General features: G+C 42.9%; 2 protein-coding genes across 2 annotated transcripts; one reads left to right on the top strand and one right to left on the bottom strand.

The window, feature by feature from the left end:
* The first annotated feature begins 1,090 nt into the window (after positions 1-1,090).
* On the top strand, positions 1,091-5,307 carry LOC310795855 (eukaryotic translation initiation factor 4E-binding protein 1-like). Its single transcript, XM_083657948.1, has 3 exons — positions 1,091-1,349; positions 3,434-3,631; positions 4,876-5,307. The coding sequence occupies exons 1-3, from the start codon at positions 1,214-1,216 to the stop codon at positions 4,905-4,907; spliced, it is 366 nt and encodes a 121-aa protein (XP_083514074.1). The 5' UTR covers positions 1,091-1,213; the 3' UTR covers positions 4,908-5,307.
* A 1,238-nt stretch (positions 5,308-6,545) lies between these two features.
* On the bottom strand, positions 6,546-13,346 carry LOC310795241 (nodal homolog 2-A-like; the record flags this gene model as incomplete). Its single annotated transcript, XM_083657304.1, has 7 exons — positions 6,546-6,698; positions 6,842-7,665; positions 8,282-8,545; positions 11,806-11,923; positions 11,969-12,055; positions 12,167-12,279; positions 13,286-13,346. The coding sequence occupies 7 exons, from the start codon at positions 13,344-13,346 to the stop codon at positions 6,546-6,548; spliced, it is 1,620 nt and encodes a 539-aa protein (XP_083513430.1).
* Between the last annotated feature and the right edge of the window lie 7,039 nt (positions 13,347-20,385).

The following is a 20,385-nucleotide window of genomic DNA, read 5'->3' on the forward strand; positions in this document are numbered from 1 at the left end:
AAAGAGACGAAAGTCTGTCTCGAGAGATTATGACTGTAGTGACCTTATAGCATAGTGTTGTTGTTTTTTTGTTATTACATACAGAAAAACAACAATAAACAATATTAATACATACAGTGATTTACATTTATTTTGGGATTGTCTGGAAGTTGCATTATTTTGGATTGAAATTGAAGAATGGATTTCTGTTTACAGCACACATTCTATAGCTGTCCTCTAACCATAATGTTTGGGGATTTAAGGGATGATGAAGGAAAAGACCTGAATAATATTGTAACTATGATGGGGAAAGCATATATATTTAAAGCTACGAAAAGACACCAACTAGATATTGAACTTTTAAAACATTTCTAAAATTTCAGTGGATTCTTGAAAGGGATATTAATAAAAATAAAAAACTGAATTTAATTTATGAACGTGGGTGGGAAACTTTGAGTCGGGGTGAGGGTTGGAGTTAGATGGACATAGGCTGAGGAAATGTTTTGTATTTCATAGTTTTGTTTTTGTTTTTTGGATTTAAACTTTTGTTTACTTTAATGTATCAGTTTTCTGCTGTATAAGCAATAACTTTTTCTTGATATGTATGTTTCTGTCTTTTTCCCTTTCCTGTGTCTGAGCTGTTTGTTTTGTTCATGTGTTGTTGGAATGAAAATGAAAAATGTATAATAAAAAAAAAAAAAAAAAAATATATATATATATATATATATATATATATATATATATATATATATATATATATATATATATATATATATTAATAATAATTAAAAAAAAAAAGTCCAGTCCACACCCCAGCATTAACAGCCCATTCATTAACACACCAACTGCTCACTTGGAATGTACACATGTATTTTTGCACCACGTGGTAAAGGTTTAACCCTTATGTAATTACCACAGGTTTATTCTTAGAATTGGGCCATGACCTATAAAGCCGGAAAAACTACAACTTCCCCTGTTACACCGCCTCGCCTCGCCTCCCCTCCCCCACTCTCAGCCAATCACAGCTGCCCGTCCCACGTGTTGTTGTTTTTTTACGGAAGGCTGTGTGGTTGTTTTGGAGCAGCTCTCACACCACGTGGAGCCCCCTCAAGGTAAAGTGCTGGAGAAAACAAGAACCCGAATGACTACACTTTGCTGGGACTACAACTTTTTTTTTGTAACACAAAACCACTTTCCTAGTCTGTCCAGTCCTCCACCGTCCTGTTAAAGAGAGATGTCCGCGGGAAGTCAGACCACAAGAAGCCGGGAGATCCCGGCCACCAGACGGGTCATCATCCACGATGCTGCCCTGATGCCCCGGGATTACTCCACTACGCCCGGCGGCACCCTGTTCAGCACCACGCCAGGAGGTACAGTAAGGACGTGTCTGTGTGGGGCGGGAGGTGGAGAGGGGAAAGAATCAACAAATCAAGGACAAGGAATAGTCTAGACCCGTCTGTCTGTAGCTGCCATGACAATAGCGAGTCAATGCAGAGAGGAACGAGCAGACTGTGTAGTAGAAGATGAGAAACCTGAAGCAGATAAGCAGCCAAGGATGGCGAGGCGTTCTCATGAAAGGTAATGTGGTTTATAGCCCTTCTATTCATATTCAGCCGCGTTCTGTTGGCCAGCATGCTGCTGCAAACAGAAACAGGACGATCAAACCTCTTCAACAGGGAGTAGATTCAAAGTTTACGTTGGTTATCTTATTCTTGAAGTTGGACTTGTATATAGAAACTGAGACAAATACAAATGGTCTGCATTTTATTTTACAAGACAAGATTTTACAAGACCGTGGTTAATGGAAAATTGGTTGAGAATTATTATTTGTATTATTATTATTATTATTATTGAATCAATTGTTGATTGATCACAAACTAAAAGCGATTAAAAAAAAACAGTTTCCAATGTGGTTTCTTCGACCACACTAGCAAAAACACTGCACTGCCTATCGATCACTGCAGAATCTTAGTTTTTATAGCATACAATTTAAACAATGTTATTGAGGAATCCTGCTTGTAGTTTGTGTGATAGCCTGATTATCCTTTGCGTCTTTCTAAGCTCCCAAACACATTGTGTCTATTCCCACAGTGTCACAAGCGCTTTATGGCAACTTCTTATCAATGCACACTGATTGGTAGGCTTGTAGGCTATGGGCTGCACTTCTACATAGCTGAAATCAGAAAACAGTACATAGACATTACATAGACATAGACATAGTACATTCTCTACCATCGTTGGTACTTTTTAATGTTTGTTTTTAATTTAGTTTTTAAATTAGAGTAGGCTATTTTTATTTATTTATGCTGTTTTTAAAAAGCTCTTTAGCATGTGCAATAATTTCCCTAAAGCACTTTATTTTTAATTTACTACCTTTATTGTCGGTTGTCAGTACTTCTCTTGAAATTGCACTATTTGTGGGCTAGATGCAATCGTCATTTCGTTTCTGCGTACCTTGTGTATTGCTTTAATGACAATAAAGCTGAACTTGAACTTGACTTGAGACCTACATGATCAATATCCAGAATCAGATCCCCTCAGTCTGGATTGTTCATAAACCTACAATGAGCATCTGTATGGTCAGATATCCTGTAGGCCTATTCCCCGTCAGGTCCTATTTATAGGTGTGTTTCTTGTAATTACAGCAGGCTGCCACAGCATGTTGACTAGTAGATGTGGGCTACACTGAGTCCTATAACTGACACTGTTGTATTATCAATAAGAAGTGAAGCTATATTAAGTACTTTTATAACACATTTTTCAATGGACATAATATGCAAATACTGTAAGTATTTAACAGTAACAGGTCGCACTTGTAAATTAGACTTCGGTCTCAATGTGATTTTACCTGTTTAAATAAAGGCTAAAAAAATAAATAAATAAAAAGTAGATCCCTGGCATTTCATCTACCAACCTTCCAGCTCTCGACAGAAAACGCATTCATTGCATTTTATTTCTGGAGGGGTTAACCCAGTGCATGTGTCACGTATTAATTTGAAGATGTAAAGAGATATAGTAATTCTGGGGTAAATAAATAATGAGAATATAGGAAACATTCATTTGAACCAGAACATAATTAATTCTTTTGGAGACAGTTTTATTCAGCCATCGTGGAAACAAAACACTACGGATCATGTTAACGGAGCTCATCAGCCACCATCCACCATCCTGGCTCATAGGAATCCCTTCTTTGGTCACCTGTGACCTTGGGCAGTAGAGTAGCCAGGGTTGCCAGGCTACTGAGTAACCCAGGTGGTGGAATCCTGCTGCCTCACTGAACAGTCAACAGTTGCACAGGGGGGTGTTGTAGGAAAGTTGGTGCAGAGTGCAGCTGTCCACTTGTTTTTCCACTGCAGGGTGCCATGTGAAATGAAATGAAAATTTACAATGAATTGTCTCCTTTTTTGTCTCCATCTCTGTGTGAAATCCCACTGGACTTCACGCCTCCACCCAGGAACCAGGATCATCTACGACAGGAAGTTCCTCCTGCAGTGTCGGACGTCCCCTCTGGCGTGCACCCCCCCCAGCCTGCCCGACATCCCAGGAGTCACCAGGGCGCTAAGAGCCGACTGCTCCACCCTGCCTGACACAGCCTGCCCCGAACACACGCCCAGCAACACCAACCACAGCCCGCTGACGGAGGAGAGCGTAGGTAAGGGCTGGTCCACAGGAGAGCGTAGGTAAGGGCTGGTCCACAGGAGAGCGTAGGTAAGGGCTGGTCCACAGGAGAGAGTAGGTAAGGGCTGGTCCACAGGAGAGCGTAGGTAAGGGCTGGTCCACAGGAGAGCGTAGGTAAGGGCTGGTCCACAGGAGAGCATAGGTAAGGGCTGGTCCGCTCTCATTCAACACGTCCAGATAGGATGGTTTGTAAGGACCCTTGGCGTCTCTGCACCCAGGAGAAAGGCACGCTTTCTCATCAGAAATCCACGTTGCAGGCGAGCCGACTGCTTAATGCAGTGGTTCCCAAACTGGGGGTGCGCATACCCCTAGGGGTATGTGGAGGTACTACACGGGCGGTACTTGAGAGAAATGGGAAAATGTACAAATAAATGATGAGAATAAATGAATGAAATGAAACCTTAAAATAAATCTGCTCGGGAGGCACTAATTGCACCTCTTTTAAGCCATAATTCTTATTCTGTAATTTTGTAAAGGTGGGTTATCATCATTCATTCATTGGATCATATTATGTGTAGTTTTTTGTCACAGTTTTGTAAGCAAAATGTAGTCGGGTGAAGGGGTACTTGGATTCAGAAAGCAGGGAAACGGGGTACCGAAGCCAAAAGAAATTGAGAGCCACAGGCTTAATGTAAGCACAGTCTCAGGTTGAGGAAGGTGGCTGCCGCCTAAAGGTGTAGGGGACCGATTAGCTGACCTGTAGCATCCCTGTCTTGCAAGTGAGAGAGCGCGCGTTCGATTCCCGAGCGAGGCATGCACGTTTTTACTTTCGGGTTTTAACTCAACAGAATGTGAGTTTAACCAGGCTAGACTCAAACTATGCCATGTTGTGTCCTTGAATCTGAGTGAATTTTTTATCCCTGGAAAGTCCTTGATTTCAATGTTTATGAAGGTGTGGGAACCCTGCATAGAGGAGCTTACCCGTGCTCCAAAGTGCATAGCATTCTGGGATTGCAGACCAGAGAGAGAGAGTGTGAGAGAGAGAGACAGTGTGGGTGTGCATATGTGTCCCCCCTACTCAACTGTATTATGAGACAGTGTGGCTGTGCATATGTGTCCCCCCTACTCAACTGTATTATGAGACAGTGTGGGTGTGCATATGTGTCCCCCCTACTCAACTGTATTATGAGACAGTGTGGGTGTGCATATGTGTCCCCCCTACTCAACTGTATTATATATGTGTCCCCCCTACTCAACTGTATTATTTTGTTTCCCTAGGAGAGGATGCCCAGTTTGAGATGGACATTTGAAGCGTATTCTCGTGAAGATGAACGTGATTCCGGCCGTTGTGTCTGTGGTGGTGTGAAAAGCACATCAGTGAAAAGGAAGCGCCTACTCTTAGTAAGCTATGTCATCTCTGCTCTCAGGGTTTTGAAAACAACACAGTATTTTATTATTTTTTTGTACCGTTACACATGTTTGATTGATTCAGTTTGCTTACAAATGTGTCTGGTGTAACTGAAGCATGACATTAAAAGAAAATATTTCTTATGTGGCTATAAACTGTTGAAAAAAAATTACAGTTAAAATGCCATTTGTATTTTATGTAATTTGATGACTATAAACACTGTGTGCATGAGTAGAATCTGCAGTGTTGTCACAAGAAAATCAAAGATATTTTCAAATAAATTATTGCGAGTCATGAAGAAAACGTTATTTTCTTGTCCAGATGTATTGTGTAAAGTCCCAATATACTGTACGTCAGTTTTATTTTAGAAAACAGTTAAGTCCAATTGAAGTATTCTATGATTCATCTCTGCTCTTAGTATAATACATCGGAGGAGACTTTTGCCTTTCATAAAGAATAAACATTAGTATTGAAACGTGTTTTCTCTGCTGAGTGCGATATTCAAATAGAAATCCACTCTGCACTTTCCTCCAGCCAGTATCCTTCTCTTTTGGGGAGAGAAGCTTTATTTGGAGTTTGACCGATTGTGTTTCTATACACTGCAATGTGATGGACACATTGCCTTGAACAATCTGTACTTTTGTACATCAACAAAGCAAGAAAACTATCTGCTATTTATTTATTGTGAAAATAAATAGTTCCCACAATCATGTGGGCAAAGGGGAGGACGAAAGATCAAGGCAAGGGACATTTTGTGTATGTGAGAAAGAGTATTCGTGTGTGTGTCTGTGTATGTGTTATTTTAGTTGTATTTTATTCAAACTATTCTGTACTATCTACACTTTCAGCCATGTGATGGAGGGGCCAATCATTGTGTTTTGTGGCATGTGAGGCTGTCATCACATCACAGAGCAGAACTAAATCAAAATGATAAAAATGGACAAGCATGAAACCTTGCACCAAGATATGAATTTAAGAATAATAAATTTTATTACATAGTAATAAACATACACGCTCAATTTGACACAAACTTTGCAGGAAGGTTATTATATACAGTCAATGGTTAAAGCTCTTGCACCATTACAATTACATTACAAAGTATGGAGTCTTCAGGCAAAAAGTACAGTGACGTCTTGTGTGCAACATTCTGTGAATCTCCTCTAGTGCTTTAGTATATCTTGTATACAGTAGTAGATCCAGTGGCTAAAGTGTTTTAATTTTGTCAACCAAGGAGCAAGTCACCTATGTCCTCCCAAAAGTACCATAATTTTTTTAATGTCTTCCTGTCAATCATTTTAGAGTAGGTGTAACTTTTTCCAAATATATGGATACCTGATTTTGGAATCAGGTGCATTTAAAGAACCACGTCCAGCATAGTTCCTTCTTTCAGTCCACCGTCAGAGCAGTGACCTGTGTTCCAGTGTCAAACTGGACTGTGTAAAGTGCCAGTGGACGTCCATCCATTGTTGCCTCTGATTGGCTCAGTGACTACAGTCCAGTGTTCATAACATAAGGCCATTGGCCTAAGAGGGCCTGTTGCTCAGTGGCAGCCACACTCCTCCACCGCCATGTCCTCGTGATGCCTCATAACCATCTCTCCGTTCTCGTAGTACAGCATGGAGAGAGGTGCCAGGCGCGTCGGCACGCACGACGGACACGGCACCCGGTCTGGGTGGTGAAGCTTCAGCAGGCTCTGGAGAGAGAGAACGAGAGAAAAAAGAGTGATGGGTTAGAGTCAATCTATGCAAATTGGGTAGGAATCAGAATATTATTTTTTTTATCAGTAAATACAATCGAGGGATTTGTCTGGCTTGACGTGCAGAGATTCAGTCTTACCTGCATGTATGCGTGGTTTGTTGGGGTGAAGGTCTCGTCGACTGGTTTGGGACAGCTCCCTTCACAGCGGTAGGCATTGTATCGTTTGGGATAAACAATCCAGTCGCTCCATCCAATGTGCTCAAAGTCCACCCACATGTCCACTCGCCTGCACAAGGGGCCCTTCCTCTCTGCGTGCACGCCGGCAGGGGCCGCCCGCACCACGCTGCCTCTCTGCTGCCTCTGGTGGTGCCTCTTGGCCCTGCGACTCCTCGTCCTGGCGTGGGGGCCAGCTGCCCCTCCTCGCTCCCTGTCCAGCGTGACGTATTTGGAGCGCTCCGCTGTGCGGATGAGTGTCGAGGCTCGCAGGCCGTCGGGGCTCTGGGTGTGCTTCGAGAAGACCACCATCATGACCCGGTCGGCCGTAGGGTGCTGAACTCTCTCCTCCTCCTCCTGGCCCTGCTGGACCTCCTCCTCCTGGCCCTGCTGAACTCTCTCCTCCTCCTCCTGGCCCTGCTGGACCTCCTCAGGGCCGCCGGGTGCGGAGGAGTGCTCCTGCTGCAGCCAGCGACGGAACATCTCTGTCGTGTTGAACACCTTCCAGGAGGAGGGGGACACCAGAGCGCTGGGTTGGGCGTCCAGGCTGCCGAGGAACAGCCTGGTCTCGTGGCACTCCTCGCCGGAGCACTGGCCTCTCTGGGAGTGGTAGATGTCCACGGAGGCTCGGGGAGACTCCGTGAAGGCAGGCAGGCGGATGCGAAGTTCGGACCGCTGGACGTTGTCTTTTGCAGACATGGAGGACAAGTCAAAGGTGACGGACCACCTCCCACCAATCTGTTGGCAACCTATAGGAGATAAGATAGACGAAACAAGTCAGTTAGGATACATGCTTGTCCCCAAAGCCTGGTGTTTTTGACATGTGATGAGGGACCAGGTATAACAATAATATAATAATATTAATTAATTAATATTAATATAAATAACAATGTTATCTCACTTTGCTTTGCTCTTGAGCCTGTGCCTGCTATAGCCTACACACTGGGAGATGGCCTACTCACTATGCTCATAGAGGGCCTATTCTAAAATACATGTAAGCATTTCAAGTTCTCCAACAGCAGGAGGTGCTGAAGTGCAAGAGCTACTAAGGTATAGAGTTCATAGTCAAATGAAATCCTTATCAAATGTATTATAGGCTTACCGTAGGTCTATTTCGATAAATATCTAGCCTATACAAATATTGTTTTCTTCCAAATAATAGGCAGACAGACTAATATAACCATTGCCATTTAACCAAACTTGTTTAAAAGGCACATTTGTAGACCTGCTATCTTAAACATTCTTAAAACATAATAAAAGTGTTTAATTTATTGTTGTACTTTACAAATCAATCTCTCTCTCTCTCACTCACACACACACACTCACTCTCTCTCGCCACAAAGTTGAATTGTTTAATTGACTTACTTTTAGCGACGAGGCTGGTCACGGAGTCGGAGTGATGCAGACGCGGGTTGTCCTCGCTCGGGGTCCGGCCGGAGCTGACAGCCGGTGTCCTGGCCCGGTCCTCGGCCAGCAGGGTCCGGTAGAGGTGCATCATGTAGAGCGACAGCCTGCTGGACTGCTGCTGCTGCTGCTGCTGCATGGCGCGTCTGGAGCCGCCAGGGGGCCGCGCAAGACCAGCCATCCCGAGGCGCAGCGCGTCCTCCTGGCGCATCCGAGGGAACGACCCTGCGCCAAGAACCCGAACCAAATCCACCAGAAGGAGCAGCAGCGCACATGAGAAACCCAGAGTTAGTCCCTTCATAATTCCGAGTTGGTAGGCGGGTACAGGTAGATCCAAATCAGCGATGTTCAATAATTAAACTATAATAAGTCTATGAGAGACGCAGCTGAGGTCCTTCTCTGTAGCCTCTCTGTTTGAGACTGAGGTGAGATGCTGGGATGCTGGGGGTTATAATCGCTTCTGCTGTGTTTGAAGACTTCTGCCAAGCCATCAGCTTGTTGAAGGCCGTGTGTGATCCACGTTGTGTATCGAAACCACTCGCTCTTTGTAGTGACCGAGGAGGTGTGAACTACTCCAACGCTTCTCCACTGATTGTTGTTGTTGTGTATATTAGAAGATCACTTTGATACGCAGGCTTGACAATAATATTAGTTAAGGAGATTATAAGATGGACACATGCGCTGTGATTAATGGGGAACCAACGCGGGAGTTAATCACGATTCGCTTTCTGTTGTGACCTGTCATGAGCCCTGTTAGGCCTGGTTTAACGGAGCTGCATAGACCTAATAATAATAAAATAATCTATCACATTTTCACTTTGTAATGGCCCGGCTATAATGGACAACATTTCACACATCTCATATACAGAAACAATGTTGCTGCTGCTTAATTATAGGTTAATATGACACATTTATTGTGTGGCAATAAATCTTTAAACTAGGAGTGCTCTCCTTTTCGTTTTTTTTTTATTAGACTTTGTTTTGGGGGATCCAGCACCCAGTTTACATAGCCTGCTATAAAGTAAGGAGTTGAGCGCTCCATCTTTGATTTTCTAATTCCTGGTTCCCATTTTTGAGATTGCAAGCATATGAAACCTTGCCTGTAGCTCTAAATGCTATATCGTATCCTAATTTGCTATAAGTCCTAACAACTGACAGTCTAATCATACATGTACATGTAGGCTATAGCCCTACTCAAAAGTTCAGTTTAATGTTCTACAATTAAATGCGAATATTGTAAATTGTCAACAAAAATGCAGTTGCTACTGTAGGCTATTATAGGCTTGACTTGTAGTTGTATGTATGGCTATAGTAAGTTAAATATTGTTTAAGGTAGATCGTTTTGTCTGTAGGGCAGTTGTAGGGCAGGCTATTTATCAAATTTGACCAAAAATAATAGTGAGTCTGTAAATAATAAATTGAACTGGAAGAAGTTTCCATTTCATCAAAAGTTCAAAGCCACATCAAGGAAAATGGTTGTTAGGACATTTTCTTTAATGAGGCTACATCTACCAGGACAACTCTCTGATGTGGAAATGAAGTCAATGGCATCAATTAAATTCCCATATAGGAGCATATAGCCTACACACTTTTAACTGCCGTTCAAACTTTTGGTGTGTTTGAAACACTACAAATGATAATAAATAAATACATACATACATACATACATACATACTGTACACATCTATACTCGCTCTGGTGGCAAACCATGTTTCCCCTCGGGGATTAAGAATAAACACCATACCATACCATACCATACATACTGTACATAACTAAATTAATAGCCCAAATAAATAACTACATACTCAAATAAATAAAACAGCCTTTTAGGCCTATCTGAAACTTGAAATGACACCCAGATGAAAGTAGAGTATAAAAGTGTCATGAGTCATGGGTCTAATATATGATAACAATAACATCTAACAGGAGCTCTTCTGAACACATTCACACGTCACCCATGCAGAAGAAAGTGCAGCAAACTACAAAGCCTGGACTCTTTTTGATGAAGACGAGTTGTGAAAATATCAAAAGCTTCAGAGAATGTGCAGTCCTTTCAGAGTTCTTTATTGTGACATCATCAGAGGATGTGCAGTCCTTTCAGAGTTCTTTATTGTGACATCATCAGAGGATGTGCAGTCCTTTCAGAGTTCTTTATTGTGACATCATCAGAGGATGTGCAGTCCTTTCAGAGTTCTTTATTGTGACATCATCAGAGGATGTGCAGTCCTTTCAGAGTTCTTTATTGTGACATCATCAGAGGATGTGCAGTCCTTTCAGAGTTCTTTATTGTGACATCATCAGAGGATGTGCAGTCCTTTCAGAGTTCTTTATTGTGACATCATCAGAGGATGTGCAGTCCTTTCAGAGTTCTTTATTGTGACATCATCAGAGGATGTGCAGTCCTTTCAGAGTTCTTTATTGTGACATCATCAGAGGATGTGCAGTCCTTTCAGAGTTCTTTATTGTGACATCATCAAACAAGCTTTTTTTTTCATTTGAACTCCAAAGTTGTGCTCTTTTTTGATTTGATTGGAATGAAAGTAGCCCATTCTTGGAGAAAACAAAGATGCTGGACTAATTCATCAGCCAGATTTGACCAAATCACTTTATTAATAATCTGTTTCTGTAAGACAGCGTCTAACAAAACATCATTTTAGACAAATGACACAAAGACACACAAGTATAAAGTATAAAGTAGGCTAGTTGCACCAGCTCATCTATCCTGGAAATCATTCTTTGCTAATCCACTTTGATTGTGCAAAAATGCCAAGCCTTTATGGACCAATCAAAACAGTATTATCACAATCTTTTCCACACTAACAATATTGATTTACTTTATCAATGCAGTTGATTAGTTTTGTGACATTAATAACTGTGCCAAATTGAAGACTGCACCTTCAACATATTGCACTTGAACTGCATCCTCAAAGTGTATTAATCCCCATGATCCAGCAGGGGTCGATATGAGCCAACCGTTTGTTATGACAGGCCCATTTCACATCAAGCGTTTTGAGGTGGTAAAGCAGGAAGTACCTGGAATGGAACCACCATTAATGGTATTGACACCTGCTTTACCTCCTGCTTACCACCTCAACACGATTGCTGTGAAATGGGTCAATTGATTAAGTCTCCTCAGTCACCATGATCCTGTGTGTGTGTGTGTGTGTGTGTGTGTGTGTGTGTGTGTGTGTGTGTGTGTGTGTGTGTGTGTGTGTGTGTGTGTGTGTGTGTGTGTGCGTGCGTGCGTGCGTGCGTGCGTGTGTGATGGACAAAAATATAAAAAAAAATATCGTTACTAAAAACACAATTGTATTTATTATTTCACTGTAGTTTCACTCACTCCAAAATCTAAACAAACACACACACTTAGTTACACATACACTTGTATACATACACACACACTTGTTCGTCCATCATAGTTGATGATGACCATGGCACGTCTCATTTTGTTGTGTTTTGCTGAGTGTGCAGATTACTATACAGACCAATGTGAGCCCAGAATTCTGTGTGGCACACTGGACAGGTCAGGGAGGATGCAGAGCTCTGAGGTGCAGCCACACTGGACAGGTCAGGGAGGATGCAGAGCTCTGAGGTGCAGCCACACTGGACAGGTCAGGGAGGATGTAGAGTTCTGAGGTGCAGCCACACTGGACAGGTCAGGGAGGATGCAGAGCTCTGAGGTGCAGCCACACTGGACAGGTCAGGGAGGATGTAGAGCTCTGAGGTGCAGCCACACTGGACAGGTCAGGGAGGATGTAGAGCTCTGAGGTGCAGCCACACGTCCCTCCTTGGCAGATTTGCGCTGCTGCCTCTTCAATATGACACACAAGCTTCTCCTGCCCTCACATGTGAGGACCGCACCATCCTGGACTTTTCCTCTCCAGGCAGGTCGGTCCTCCAGTGCCTCATGTAGTTTCCTCCGTCACTCAGAGCCTCACAACACCCGTCCATGTGAAAGGCTGTGAATGGGTCAGACAGATCAGATGGATGCTGGAGAGCTGGTCACCATAGCGACATACAGGGGATGCAACAAGGTCTGTGGGCCTAATGGCAATTACCTGATCAAAGGCCTGCTGCAATACAGGAATACAGAGGGCCCACAGCTGCCAGCCGCTACACGCACGCACGTGATGGCAGCGCTACACGCACGCACGCCACTACAAGCGGATACACTTGCTGCGGTGTGCCAGCGAGGTTACAAAGAGGTATTATTCACACCACCCGGGTGAAACGGCATCTACTCGCGTCTGGGTAAACGCATCCCTGAAATAGACGCTTTTATCCAAAGCGACTTACAGTAACTCATTTTTGTCAGCAATAGAGCAATCAACTATGCAACACATTCTATGACAACTACAACTTCTGAAGGAACAGTGGTAAAGTTTAGTTTAGGTTAGTTTTTTTTGTGTTTTGTGTGTTTGATGTTTGTGTTTATTGCCTGTCTCTGCATCCTCAGAGACTGCATGGTACAGACTGCATGGTACAGAGATGGTACAGAGACTGCATGGTACAGAGACTGCATGGTACAGAGATGGTACAGACTGCATGGTACAGACTGCATGGTACAGACTGCATGGTACAGACTGCATGGTACAGAGACTGAATGGTACAGAGACTGCATGGTACAGACTGCATGGTACAGAGACTGAATGGTACAGAGACTGCATGGTACAGACTGCATGGTACAGAGACTGAATGGTACAGACTGAATGGTACAGAGACTGAATGGTACAGAGACTGCATGGTACAGACTGCATGGTACAGACTGAATGGTACAGACTGCATGGTACAGACTGCATGGTACAGACTGAATGGTACAGAGACTGAATGGTACAGAGACTGCATGGTACAGACTGAATGGTACAGACTGAATGGTACAGAGACTGCATGGTACAGAGACTGAATGGTACAGAGACTGCATGGTACAGAGACTGAATGGTACAGACTGAATGGTACAGAGTGCACTTGGCTGTAAATCAGCAGGCATATTGGAGGAGGTGAAGACGCTCTTGAACAGTTCAGTCATGTTCCCCTGCAGATCGGCCTGTGGCATTCTGCTGTCAGACGCCTTACGTTACGGGCTTTCAGAACCTCATGTGACCGAAAGATAGGCTACCACTGTCTTGGTGGAATAAAGTTAGTCTACTAACTTTATTAGACTAAAGATAGTAGACTAAATGAGAACTAAGGTTCTCATTAATAGTGTGAGCTAAATGTAGGCCTAACCCTAACCCTATTGTTAATATATAATGTAATAAATGAATACTTCAAAATAAAATGTTAGTGTAAACGACTCCTAGAAAACGGTAACAGAGCATTTTGCTATTGTGTGATAGCTAATGGGGGTAACTGTACATTTTCCTGCAGGGTTGAAAGTCAATGCACTTTCTACTTGAAGTATGGGTCAATCCAGAAAGGTAATTTTCTTAAAAAATTCCAAAAGTACATTTAAAGACCTTTCACCATTAAAAAATAGTTTGTCAAATCATGTTCAAAAATCATCTAATTCTAGTGTATTGGATGAACCTATAGGAAAGTCTCAGATGTTTTTGTTGCTCAGATGTGCATAACTTCCTAACTTCTTTGTGCTCTGTCTGTTCTCCTGATGCTCTCAATCTCCCTCTGACGTTCTCGTTGTAGCAGCAGGTGCCAGAGACAGTGCTGTCATTGTGTTTGGCACAAGAACAAGCCGTGTGAGTGGGACATCAAACAGAGTTGTTGATACCTTCTGCAGGTGCTCCTCTTCTCACAGTCGAGTCCACTTTTCTGTGATTCTGGAAGATCAAAGTGAACTGTACAACACCTGATTAGAGGACTCTGTCATTCACTCTGGATGCAGCGTAAACTAAGACTGTACATGAAAAAGTATCAAAGGAAAGAGGATAAAAAATGCAGAGATATACAGACGTGCATATTTTCTAATCGCATTCATCTTATTCTGCTCATTTAAACAACGCCCACTAAATTTATTAATTAATTAACCCTAACATACATGTCTTTTGGTGGTGGGAGGAAACCCACACGAACACGGGGAGAAATGTGGCATGTGCAATATCAGGTGGCATATTCTCTTTGGTAAGATTGGAGAAATGCAAAGGATAGAAATGCATGCAGACAGCTGCCCCGTGGACAGACTTCGAAAGGGGCAGGTGCTCAAATGCTCAAATGAGGGGAAAAGGGCACCACCACCCTTTAGTAGCCTACATTGAAAGGATGCCATTACAGTAAGAAATAAATATTACCAACTCTTAACAGAGTTCTGTTAATAATAAATTAAGCTTAGGCCCACAGCAATGAAGTTTGAAAAAGTTTTGTTTTTTTGTAGGCTCTGTTTTCCTCATCTAATTGCTGTTTTGATCATTTGGAACATGGGAGAAATAAGCTCAATGGTAATTGTGCACTTGTATGATCCTATTTTGCAAATACAGTTCTTGTTCTGGCAGCAGAGGAGGCAGCATGCAGAGGAGGCAGCCTGCAGAGGAGGCAGCCTGCAGAGGAGGCAGCATGCAGAGGAGGCACACTGAGGGAAATGCAAACAGTATCCATTTCCTCTCACTTTAACTACAGAGATTAGAAAATGAGAAGAGGACAGATACGATTACTAAGCGTCTCGACTGTAAGTCAAGGACTTTTGTGTCTCAAAGTCATTGTCTCGGCTGCGGGCGTCAGATTATTATGATGCAGGTCAGCTACATCTTAGTCTGTTCCACCCAAAACGTGCATTTCTGCAAAAAGGAGGATGAGGACCTGCAAAATATCTGATAAGAGTTGTACAAGGAATTGCAATGACGTCATCCATTTGAAAAGCGCCTGATGTCAACATTGCACAGGCACATTGTATGTTTTAATCTAGATTCATCTAGATTAAACTAGATTAATCTAGACTTAATATAAGACTTAATATAAGTCCAGTGTGCAATAACTGCAATTGTCACGTAATGTACATCACGTACTCTACTTATTTTGCTTACTTTCTACGTACTCTACTTTATTTTTGCTTTATTTTCGCTTACTTATCGCATTTTACTACTGTTTATTTTATGCTATGTTGTGTTCTGAGTGCGAGCTACTGTAACCTGTCCCAATCCCCCCCCCGGGATCATTAAAGTCTTTCTGATTCTGATTCTGATTTAGATACAAATTGAAGGGGAACAGCTCAAAAATGAGATATCTGGCATTTGGAAAATGTGACACCCACCTGCTCTCTCAAATGATTTCTGACACAAAGGGGAAAAAAATCAATAAAAATGCTCTTTTAGAACCGTGGCCTTCAATAACTAACAGCGTGAGATTAGAATAATCGATTTTTGAACTATTGAATAAGGCAGGCGTTTTCAAAGTCTGGGGCGGTGGGCCTCCGCTCAAACAAAGCTTGAAAAAAGCCCTCTTTAGTTTACTTGCTTAGTTTCACTCAATTCCTGGATGCCTATAGGATCACGATGATGTTATTTGATCCCAGAGACACTCAACAGTTGATCCAAGATAGCCTGATATTATATTATATTATATTATATTATATTATATTATATTATATATATATTATTATATTATATTATTATATTATATTATATTATATATATATTATTATATTATATTATTATATTATATTATATATATATTATTATATTATATTATTATATTATATTATATATATATAATATATTACTGTTTGACATCATTCAAACTACATTATAAAAAGGGTCTGAAGGCCTTTAATTGTTTCTGTCTCTGGGGAAGTGGGAAAAACATTCATATTCACCAAAACGATTCCATCTCTGCCCTATCTCTTTAGCCAAATCACACACATTTAGCCTATTTTGATAACTAATGTAATATTGTTTCACTTCCATTCACTGAGCCTCCCCTGAAACTGTTTGGAGTTCCCCCCCTGGGGAGGCTCGCTTCACACTCTGAAAACCTCTGGAATAAGGCTTTTCATGGAGTCTTTTTCAAATGGAAGATTATGAGGAAAGAATTCCTCAATGAATGTTAATCAGATAGACGACACAAACTGTGATGTATGTATTTACTGCAGCAGTATACAGTGTCTTTCCTGTTCAGCTTACAACCTATTAACAGACAAAGATTGAATTATCTGGCTTTTAGTATGGAAACAAGACCTCGCACATTTAGCTGTGGAAGAAGATAAAGAGGCACGTCACGCATGCTCTCCGCTTACACCCATGAAGCAAGCAATGTGCAACAGACAGAGAACAACTCAATAGCATCAGACAACAACTCAGTAGCATCAGACAACAACTCAATAGCATCAGACAACAACTCAATAGCATCAGACAACAACTCAATAGCATCAGACAACAACTCAATAACATCGCTCACGACTTCATTCAAAATTATTCTTTAAAAAATTATACATAAGATACCTTTTGGGGAAATGAGTAACAATGTGATTAAATATTGAAGGTGAATTCATCTTCTCAGCAAGTTAAGGGCAAAGTGGAGACTAAAGTTGCCACGGCAACAACGGACAGACGTTACTCGTCTGTTTCTGACGTTGCACAAAAAATAATAATCCACCAAAATGAATGTTGGTTGCTAACTGTGATAAAAAGCACTATAGGATTAAACACAATAGCACAAGGAGTGTATCTAAATGACTGGAGATATCTTCTTCACTGCATTTTGAGGTGATTTCTGAAGTCAACTGTTTGACCTCAGTGTTGTTACGTTACGTTTCGACTGTTTTGTTTGAATCTGTTTGGTCAGTGTGCCATGGGTAGTTTTCAAAGACATCCCAACAAATGCCAACATTAGAATGTTGTCTTTTTTTCTTTGTCAAATGCAGGTAGAATGAGCTTTCTTTTGCCAGTTGTGCCGTGCAGTGGAGAACAGAGAGACCAGTCGTGCCGTGCAGTGGAGAACAGAGAGACCAGTCGTGCCCTGCAGTGGAGAACAGAGAGACGAATGTTCAAACAGGATCACCTGTGTTTGGATCAGAGAGACGAGTGTTCAAACAGGATGACCTGCGTTTGGCTGGACAGGCTGGAGACCCTGGACGGCCTGAAGGCCCCGATACGCGAGTACACGTCCGCATCCGAGCCGGCGCCCCACGACAGGTGAGGGCTGGGCGGGGTGGTGTGGATGAGAGGCAGGGCGAGAGGGAGAGGGAGGGTGATGGCAGGGTGGGTCTGAGGGAGAGGAGGTGGAGGGAGGGCAGGAGGTGGGGGCAGGGGCAGTGGGGGTGGAGGCGGCAGTGGGGTGACTGCGGTGGGTGTCACCGCCGGGGTCACGATTTGGACTGGAGCAGTGACCTCACAGACGTCCCCATTCTTGTCGGGCAGTAGCAGAGGCAGCCCGGGGTCTTTCTTGTCGGGCAGTAGCAGAGGCAGCCCGGGGTCTTTGAGGGTGTAGGCAGCAGCGTGGTAGAAGCTGTAGTACTCTAGAGCGTGCCTCGCCCTGGACAGCCTCAGCCTGCAGGACACAGGACAGCACAAAATGAGACAACATTGAACAAACCCGACACGAAACAACACAACATGCCATTTGGAGACCGCGGGCCCTATTCTCCCACAGGCCTTCGGCGCTAAAACGGGCCTTAAACGCAAAAAAACGTGCCTTGCGCCTGTTTTGGGACGATATCAATATGGCTTTACGCTGCCAAATGCGCTTTAGGCCGAATGGGCGTGGCGCAGTCCCAGAATGGGCCAAAGTGGGCGTGTCGGCGCTAAATACCGGCGTACTGCTATCTTCCGAGCTGGCGTACATTTAGCGCTTTGCGCCTTTGAAAAGCAGGCCTATTCAGTGCGCCAGTGTCAAGGAGTGCTCTTCTGCCTCTCCCCTGTCACCCTTCTCTGTCTCTCTCTGAAACCAGGCCTATTCAGTGCGCCAGTGCTCTTCTGCCTCTTCTCTGTCACCCTTCTCTCTCTCTCTCTGACTCCCTCGCTCAGACAGACACAACACATAGCAGCACCCAGCTTCCCATAGGAAATAGCAGTTGTAAGTTTACTGCCTGTGAATGTCCCTGTCCCAGCATGCAATTGGGTCCTCCATTTCGCTACTAAATAGCAACCAAATGAGCCGAAATAGATATAAAAGGTAGATCTAAAATAATGTGTAATGGTAAGACAACCTGCAATTGTAGAACATTTCAATATTGGACCAAATAAAACATCGAAATGAAACACCACCCTATGTGAAACATATATGTCCTCTTGAGCCTATATATACCCTGTGTGGATTTAACGTGATTTAGATAAGTGACAGCGGAATGCGCTTTGGAAGCTTCTACTGTCATCTGCTATAGGCTACTGTGATGTCCGCTCCAATAACTTGGCCCTACTCCACATTTAGTTTGACAATAAAAACACATTTATGCAATGACTTTACATAATGTAGGCTATATTTATGTGCATCATCCTTCCTGCAGCAGGCGAGAGAAAATGATATCTTTCTGGACAAACTTTCACCAATCTAATAGGCTATATTTTTCTAGCTGATGCATTTAGAACATTATTTTCACTTTGATCTTGCTATAGTGTAGCGTATTTACATGCTTGCAGTATTGAAACTGCAGTTAGATTGGTTTGAGAAGCATAATAATATGGAATAATAGCCTATAATGCAGACAGACAGACTGGATGAAGGGAGGGGGGGGGGCAGAGCGTTTGGCTTTCGTCTGGTTTTGCGGGATCACTGGAATTGGAGCTAAAAAGGCAAGCGTGCGATTCGTTTATTGCAGTTATCCAATGAGCATGACGGTGCATAATTTTACGCTTAAAAGGCGTGGTTGTAATGCTTTAGGCTGCGTGTAGCGCCAGCACGACGATATCAAGTGCGCTGGTCCACGCCCACTGATTTGGGCTGCGCCAGGCGCTCGGCCTAGAAACAGCGCCGATGCAACGATAGGGACCCGCGTTTGAACAAACCCTCCTATAGTACGAACAACACAACATGCCATTTGGAGACTGTGTTTGAACAAACCCTCCTATAGTACGAACAACACAACATGCCATTTGGAGACAGCTTTTGAACAAACCCTCCTATAGTACGAAAAACAACATGCCATTTGGAGACCATGTTTGAACAAACCCTCCTATAGTACGAACAACAACATGCCATTTGGAGACAGCTTTTGAACAAACCCTCCTATAGTACGAACAACACAACATGCCATTTGGAGACCATGTTTGAACAAACCCTCCTATAGTACGAACAACACAACATGCCATTTGGAGACCGCGTTTGAACAAACCCTCCTATAGTACGAACAACACAACATGCCAATTGGAGACCGTGTTTGAACAAACCCTCTTATAGTACGAACAACACAACATGCCATTTGGAGACTGTGTTTGAACAAACCCGCCTATAGTACGAACGACACAACATGCCATTTGGAGACTGTGTTTGAACAAACCCTCCTATAGTACGAACAACACAACATGCCATTTGGAGACCGCGTTTGAACAAACCCTCTTATAGTAAGAACAACACAACATGCCATTTGGAGACCGTGTTTGAACAAACCCTCCTATAGTAAGAACAACACAACATGCCATTTGGAGACTGCGTTTGAACAAACCCTCCTATAGTACGAACAACACAACATGCCATTTGGAGATGGCGTTTGAACAAACCCTCCTATAGTACGAACAACACAACATGCCATTTGGAGACCGTGTTTGAACAAACCCTCTTATAGTACGAACAACACAACATGCCATTTGGAGACCGTGTTTGAACAAACCCTCTTATAGTACGAACAACACAACATGCCATTTGGAGACTGTGTTTGAACAAACCCTCTTATAGTACAAACAACACAACATGCCATTTGGAGACCGTGTTTGAACAAACCCTCCTATAGTACGAACAACACAACATGCCATTTGGAGACTGTGTTTGAACAAACCCTCCTATTGTACGAACGACACAACATGCCATTTGGAGACTGTGTTTGAACAAACCCTCCTATAGTACGAACAACACAACATGCCATTTGGAGACTGTGTTTGAACAAACCCTCCTATAGTACGAACAACACAACATGCCATTTGGAGACTGTGTTTGAACAAACCCTCTTATAGTACGAACAACACAACATG

This window comes from Poromitra crassiceps (assembly GCF_964638095.1).
Source record: "Poromitra crassiceps genome assembly, chromosome: 21".
Lineage (NCBI taxonomy): Eukaryota > Metazoa > Chordata > Actinopteri > Beryciformes > Melamphaidae > Poromitra > Poromitra crassiceps.

What these genes read in the sequence shown, in the direction of transcription:
- LOC310795855 (XM_083657948.1), top strand. Translation starts at nt 1,214, where the DNA reads ATGTCCGCGGGAAGTCAGACCACAAGAAGCCGGGAGATCCCGGCCACC. An exon ending in GTTCAGCACCACGCCAGGAG is followed by an intron (nt 1,350 to 3,433) that starts GTACAGTAAGGA and finishes GCCTCCACCCAG; the next exon opens with GAACCAGGATCATCTACGAC. An exon ending in GCTGACGGAGGAGAGCGTAG is followed by an intron (nt 3,632 to 4,875) that starts GTAAGGGCTGGT and finishes TTGTTTCCCTAG; the next exon opens with GAGAGGATGCCCAGTTTGAG.